At 46.3% G+C, this 7,506-nt stretch overlaps 1 protein-coding gene across 1 annotated transcript; it reads left to right on the plus strand.

The window, feature by feature from the left end:
* Positions 1-678: 678 nt before the first annotated feature.
* Positions 679-6,377, plus strand: LOC6506673. The gene is made up of 9 exons (XM_001957404.4): positions 679-863; positions 919-1,184; positions 1,245-1,792; positions 1,997-3,039; positions 3,101-5,240; positions 5,319-5,462; positions 5,521-5,798; positions 5,862-6,023; positions 6,097-6,377. Exons 1-9 carry the CDS (start codon positions 841-843, stop codon positions 6,275-6,277), a joined length of 4,785 nt encoding a protein of 1,594 aa, XP_001957440.2. The 5' UTR covers positions 679-840; the 3' UTR covers positions 6,278-6,377.
* Positions 6,378-7,506: the final 1,129 nt, after the last annotated feature.

Here is a 7,506-nt window from a genome sequence, read left to right on the forward strand (position 1 = left end):
CGGCCATTAGTTGTCGGTGTTGAGCCGGGCTTTGCGATTTTATTTAAACATATTTTAAGCTTTTAATTAAATTTATGGGCTCATGTAAATGAAAATCTGCCCCGCAATGAATTTAACTGCTCAGTGTAACGAATAAATCGATAATAAAGCGATTCAATTTATGGGCGTTTAAGCCTATTTTGCTAATTTAGCTCAAATTTGTTTGTTTATCTTTTTTCTAATTGTATTTTCAATATGCGGAATTGGCAGTGGGGATTTTAATATTTTTAAATCTACGAGTTACGGCTTCTAACTCTGAATGTATCAGGAGCCGGGTAATTGTTTCAAATTTAATAACAGCCACAAATGCAATCAACGACACCCATGTGGCTCCTAAAAAAATTACCTATCACCGGTTAGAGCCAGCCAGCAAAAAAAAGTAGGGCATTAACCATAACGCTTGGGCAATAAAAATAACAAGCCGCATCCAATTTTAAAGTAACGTTCAGCCAGGGAAAAAAACCAAAACAAATTTAATTTGGCCAAACTTAGACTTGCTTTTGTCATTCATTTATATTTTGCCAAATTGGTGAGGGCAATGGAGCCTTGGGAAATTTTATTTTGGAAAATATTTACGAAAAACTTTATCATTACATTGAGACTTGAGTAAAATATTAAGTTTCCTACTGAGGTATTTGAAATTGTTTCGTCGGTTGTCCGGGGAGACGAAGCAAACTTCAACAAGTAAATAGTAAACATAGCAACCCAAATAAACATTGTTGACTTTCAAAGGACTAAACTGTGTCCTAAACGAATCGGACAAAAGGACTAAACAATCCGCAGGCTTAGAATAGGATCAACATGAATATTACCTCAGCAGTTTGGTAAGTTTGGCCAATGTCAAAAGAACCCGATCGTATTGAACCCTCTTTGGTGCAGTTGGTACAACATCTGGGACAAGAACACCATCATGAGTGTTGGTCCCGATGTGTTGTGTGTGAGGAACGGTAACACCGCCAAGTTCATCAACATGCAAACCAAGGCCGTGAGTTACTTCAAGGCGGAGACGGTGAGCACTGGTCTCAATATTGGTTCATTTACGGGTCACAACCGCTTTCCGCTGTTCGCATTCTCGGAGGTCACCCTACGACCCAGCATCTACATATATCGCTATCCGGATATGACCAAGTTCTCCACTATTCCCCGTAAGTTGACAAGAGAAACTAGAGTCCATTATGATACGATAATTTATCCCAACCTCACAGCCCACTCTCTGAGCTACTCAGACATCCGTTTCACGGAATTCGATCAGTTGATCTGCATTGGCAGCTACCCCGAGTACCCCCTTTATGTCTACAACTACCGCACCGCCACCCTAATCGTGGAACAGCAAACCATGGTGCCCTCGGTGAACCGCAGCCTGGTGGTGAGCTTCAACAGTCTGCCGAGCATGGTTATATTCCACAAGCGGGAGATGACCATCCTCTGCTATGAGATCTGCACCATCGAGAAGGAGTCCTTCCTGCACAAGGTCTCCGAGGTGGAGGTGAGCAAGGACTACCTCAAGTCGTGTGACCAATTCCTCTCCTTCGGCGACGATAACAACCTCTATGCGACCAATGACTTTGGGCATCTCGTCCTCGTGGACGTTGCCTGTTTTGCCCTCAAGCCCCAGTGGCAGCCCACCTGCACGAGCAACTCTGAACTCGTCGAGATACACCGAGCGCACTCCCTCACCTGCCACAGGTCCGGCTTTCTCATCGCCAACAGCACAAATGGCTTCTATGTGAAGAAAAAAGCGGGAGCATTTCAGGTAACAACGACTCTTTAAACAGATCCACCTACCTTTCATATTTTCACCTTTAGAATACCATTAGAATACATCGCCTAAAATTATATTAATTTTACTTTTAAAACCTACTCTCATCCCGTGCGATCAGTGCGCCTTAAAAATTTACTATATTTTTTTCTGTTTAATGAAATTATTTTTCAAACCTAAATATTCATATTCTCAAAGGTCGAATGGACTCTGGAGGGCAGTCTGCGGGGTGTCAGTCGCTATTTGAGCAACACCAACGGAGAGATTTACGCCCAACAGGATCCGGGCCACATCGAACAGGTGGTGGTGGACAAGAATGGAATGGCGACGCTCCAGCGGGTAGCTCCAGCGGGCAGTCCGGTGATCACCTTTCGGATACTCCAGGGTCTCAAGGACGAGTGCGTGCTTCTGCTGCATAGTGACAAAGTGGCCATGATGGACCTGTCCAAGGGCAACACCCTGTGCGAGGTGCCCGTGCCGGATGCGAGTGCCATGTGCAACCACCGGAGTCTGGCCATAGTGGCCGTGGGAACCATGGACGGTCGTCTGGTGCTCATCCAGTTCGAGCGAGCCACTGTTCCGCACGTGTTGTGCGACTTGAATTGCGACACTCCGGCCATAGTCGCACTGGAATTCAACGACACTTGGATAGTGTTTCAGGATCACACCAAGATGCTCCACATTGTGCAGGTCGACAACCGGCCGCACAAGCTGACCCACTACTTTGAGATGAACCAGCCGGAGATAGCCAAAGTCTTCATACACTCCTTCCTGCTGGCCGACGGACCTCGGCTAATGGTCTACATAAACCGGAATCGTCAAACGAAGCGCCCCGGCTCTGCTACGGAGCTCTGGCTCTGCAGCTGGGGCAAGGACAGACGGCTGCACCGACGCGAGTACATTTTGCCAAAGGAGTACAGCTTCTTCTGTGTCCAGCCACCGGTGGGCAGGTGGGCCCTTATCGAGATCGTGGCCATTGAACACAACAGTTACAATTACGACCAATTCGCGCTCAACGAAAAGGACGAGCTGCAGTGGATCGCCTCCTCCAAGTCAGCCCATTATAGCTACATCCTCGGCGCAGGAATGACCAAACACCTGGTTACCTGGAGTCTCGCGGGCGTCCTGGTGCACTTTAAACAGCACAAGCGGGCGAAAAAGCCGTACATGATATGTCGCTTCCTGAACTTGGCCTTTGAAACAGAATACCTGCTAAGAGTCAGGGAGTGCTTCAACTCCAAGTAAGTCTTGAACTTTATTCTCTATCGGATGTATAATACAGGCATGTTTATTTCCCATCAGGTATCTGATTATTCTGCTAGCCAACAAGAGCCTAAGGGTGATGAGGCTACCGTCCCTGGCGGACTTTGTGAGGGAGAATGTGTACATAAAGCTTCCCGTGGAGGAGGGTGTGCCTCTATTTATTGAGCAAAAGACCCACAAGGTGGATATGTTCGTTCCACTCAGCATGCGGCAGGAGGTGAAGGAGGAGTTCACCAGGGCCGACTTTTTGAAGCGCGACAAGCTCTTTGCGATGATCAAGGAATTTGCCGCCAAGGTGACGGCCCTGATCGACTATGACATCTCCAAGACGGGCAAGACGAAGGGCATCTTCAAGAAGTTCTGTTTCCACTACAAGTGGCTGGACGCCCTCACCGAGGAGGCGCGTAAGCTGTGCGCTTTGGAGCGCGCCTCCCTGGAGCGGGCGGCCGAGGATCAGGCCCGCATCCGCGACTGGATCATCCGGCTGGTGACCCGCGATGCCGTCAGCATCAACTACCGAGTGCGTTCGATATTTGCGGACGCCAACTTCGAGAGTTTCTCTACGCGGCGCAAAATGGATATGGTTGAGTTTGACAAGTACAGATTCTATGACATCGAGGACCACCTGCGCCTCTCTCTAGGCTCTTTCGAGGAGGAGGAGGAACACCTACCGGCGGCAGCGGAACACGGTGGGCCACACGGAGGCAGAGAAGACATGGAAATGGGCGAAGAGGAGGAGGAGGTGGAAGGTCCAATGGGCCTGAAGGAATACAAGCCTTTTGTGGTGGAGACCCCCACCGTGTACGAGCACATTATGGCGCCGGTTTTCCAACTCCAGGACAAGAACTTGGTCACCTCGAACCAGTTGTTCAACCACAACTGCAAGATACGATACTACTTGACCGATCCGCTGAAGCAGGAATTCAACAAGCTCTTCCACGAAGCTCAGCAGCTCAAGCAGGACACCATCGACAATGTCATGCATACAAACGAAGTGCTGAACAAGATCTACGACAACATGAACATAATGCTGCGTTTGCTCAACATGGACCAGTTCAAGCTGCCGGAGCTCACGGTGCCCACACTGGCGCAGGACGAGGTGATCAAACGGATCATGGAAGTGGACGACTCCGAAGTAAAGGCGATCAACCGCCGGAAGCCAAAGACGATCGATACGGGCGGAAAGAAGGGCCGTCTTCTTCTCTGGAGCCCCGAGTTCTGGGCCAGGGCACTCATTGTGATGATGGACGGCGTGCTGGAGAAGCTATGGGAGGAGGAGATCAAAAAGGACATTCCTGAGCCAGAGTTCGTGGCTAAGAAGCAGCCGCACGAGTACAACCTGGAGGAGCAAAGGATCTATCGGGCCTACGAGGAGGCAGTGCGTCTGCTGGAGCTCGATCGCCGGAAGTACCTGCGCATCCTGCATGAAAACGAGGAAAAAACTTTGGCCCTGAAGGCCAGCCAGATCCAAAAGCTAAACCAGCGAGTGGCTGAGCTAATGATTATGAAACTAAGATACGACTTTGCCTTGAAGCAGGGCCAGTTGCGCCTTCTTACGCTTGAGTTGATGAACTTTGGACGTGTTCAGCTGCGAAAACGCGTCCAGATGTTCCGCAAGGACATAAATAAGCTTAACGAATATATAACGCGTTACGGATACTTGTTGGACTTCTGGGAAAAGGCTCTGGTCGATGTAAAGTCACGCCTGGAGGCGCAACAAACCCGTGACCGGACCGTAGAGCGTCAGTTTCGCAGTCAGTTCCTGCCCCTGGTGCCACATGCCACCCACGAAATGACCAAGCTCTTCAAGAAGCGCCCCAAACTGCCGCCCAAGATCTTCAACTCGGTACTTATATGCATGGAGGCCTCCAACAAGCTAAGCGGTAAGACCAGCGCTCGTACTCCCTTTCCACTGCCCGGGGACGTATTGGACTTCCTCACCGCCCTGGCGGAGCATGACCTGCCAAAGAACTGCCCACCCCAGGTGGATGCCAAGACCTGGGAGACCTTTACCAAGGTGCGACGCCAAAAGATGGAGAGCGAACTGAGGCTCAAGGGCATCCAATACCAGTTGTTAGACAGTCAGGGCTACCTGAACATGCTCCATAAGGACATGTCGGCGCTCAGGGACTCAAAGGTCCTTACTCAGCGCAACGCAGAGGAGAGTATTCAGTTATACGTGAGTTTCTTCCTCCCACATCCTTCTCTCTGCTCATTAAATATTATGTTCTACGATTCCTCTGGTATTGTCCTTTAGTTGGAAAAGATGAGGAACATGTCACTCCAGTTGACTCTTACCCTGGGCCAAGTGGAGGTGTCTATATTGGGCCACGTCACGAACCTTTCAAATGCCGTTCTAATGCACATCGAGGATATAAACGAAGTCAATCGACAAATTCAGGTGGGTGTTACGATCTCCATTGATGTTCCTTCTATATTTTAATTTGAAAATTCTTTAGGATGCTGGCAACCAAAAAATTAGGGCAATGCAAAGGGTGGCCATCTTCCGCCGCCAGGTGATCTTCAAGGAGTGGGAACACAAGCTCTACAAGGCCAATATCGCTTACCTCAAGTACATGCTGGATGCCATTGAGAAATGCAAGGTGTCGATGGAATTTCTGAACATTTTGCGAAACTGGGACAAGGTCAAAACTGACCGTCAGAAGTACATAGCTGGCGCCATCGAAAAAGTTATTGAGCAAAAAATTGCCGCCTTCAGGAAGCACATTGAACGCATGTAAGCAAAGCCAAATTTCTCACCTTTTACACTCCATAAATCTTTTTTATATTCTTCATACAGAAATATCAAAATAGACGCTGTTAAAGCTGAGACATTGGAAATGAAGCGCAGCAATCATGCGATTGATTCCAAAATTGAGAAAATAAAAGTGGATGTCACCTTCCAGCACACCCTGCGAGACACCATGATGGAGGAGAAACGAGATCGGGAGCAGCGCGAGAGGTGATTTGAGTCCTTACTTTAAAAATACATATTCTTAAAAATAAAATTATTGCCTGGCTATTCCCGCCATTAGAATGCAACAGATCAAGACTCATCGCCAGCTGATGGAGAATGTGCGCCGACACTACGCCCATGTCCTGGAGTTACAGACCATACTAGAGCTGCTGCGTCTGCGTACCTATCCGACTCTGGCCCCGCCTCTGCCCCAATGCCATCCGCCGGTGCCGCAGCATATACTAAGCTCAGTTCCCTAGAAAAATAGTTGTTTAGTTAGTTTATCTGCCATACACTTGAAAGAATTTCAATGAAGTATTTTAAATGATTCCTTTAAAAAATGAAATATTTTGGTGAAAATCCTCTTTTGATTGCGCTGTTTACCTGTCGACGACATGATAATGATGTGTCATTTTATGGGGAATGGAAAACCTTATGATATGAGTTGTATAAAATTTAGATGTAAAATGTAGGATGTTTCCTACAGCTTACTCTTCATCATACCCCTTTTTTTTATTGAAGAAGTCTTTGCGATTTTATTCTCAATCGCTTGCATTCTGAACAATATAATATATTTGCAAATATGGGGCACCTTATCAGGACTTGAAAGTATAGTGCATGTCAGCATGAGACCTTTGGCCACGTGCTGTTACCAACCGATGCTGTCATTGACCTTATCAATCAAAAAGCTAGACTTAAATCATTCTAAAATGGGAGACTTTCCGAGAGCCGACATTTATATGCTCTTTTTAATGCTTTATTCAAATCAGATAAAAGCTAATTGTTTAAAATTTATGTATACAGTCCTTTTAAGAAATATAAAATAGAACATTTCACATTATTTGAAAAATAAATTTTTGTACTGCACATTTTTAATAATAATAATTAGTAAAAAAAAATATATTTCAAACTTTAAAAATTTTGATTGAAATTGCAAAGAAACGAATTTCATCAAATACCAATATTTATATTATTTTGTAACTTGCTAACATGTAAGCAGACTTATTAATCTAAGTATATGTCGCGTATGGCTGCTTATCAGGGTTCAGTTCCGTCATAATAAAGCACTTGACCTTCACAAATGCAGTGCCGAGTCTGGATTTAAGTTGCTGCAAGTCTTGCTGCGACGCAAAACGAAGTGATGTAAAGAGTAGTTTTGCAAACTCTCAATCATTACTCGCGACGACGTTCTCTAGTTCAGACCTCTAAAGTAAAACCAACAATCCAAAATGGCCAAATTTGCTGTGATCTTCCTTTTGTTCGCTCTATTTGCCGTAAGTTAACTTAACGGACTATTGCCAGGATGATATCTGACCAAGGAAATTCCTTTTTAGATCGCCATGAGTGGTCGCATCGCCCGCGAGGAACCCAAAGAATCGAACCCAGCTCTGGACACATTGAATAAGATTTTTGAGGATATACAGAAGGCCATCAAAGAACACACCACTCCCGAAAAGCTTGAGGTAAGCTATACATTTTTTATATAATT

Source organism: Drosophila ananassae, chromosome 2R (assembly GCF_017639315.1).
Source record: "Drosophila ananassae strain 14024-0371.13 chromosome 2R, ASM1763931v2, whole genome shotgun sequence".
Taxonomy (NCBI): Eukaryota; Metazoa; Arthropoda; class Insecta; order Diptera; family Drosophilidae; genus Drosophila; species Drosophila ananassae.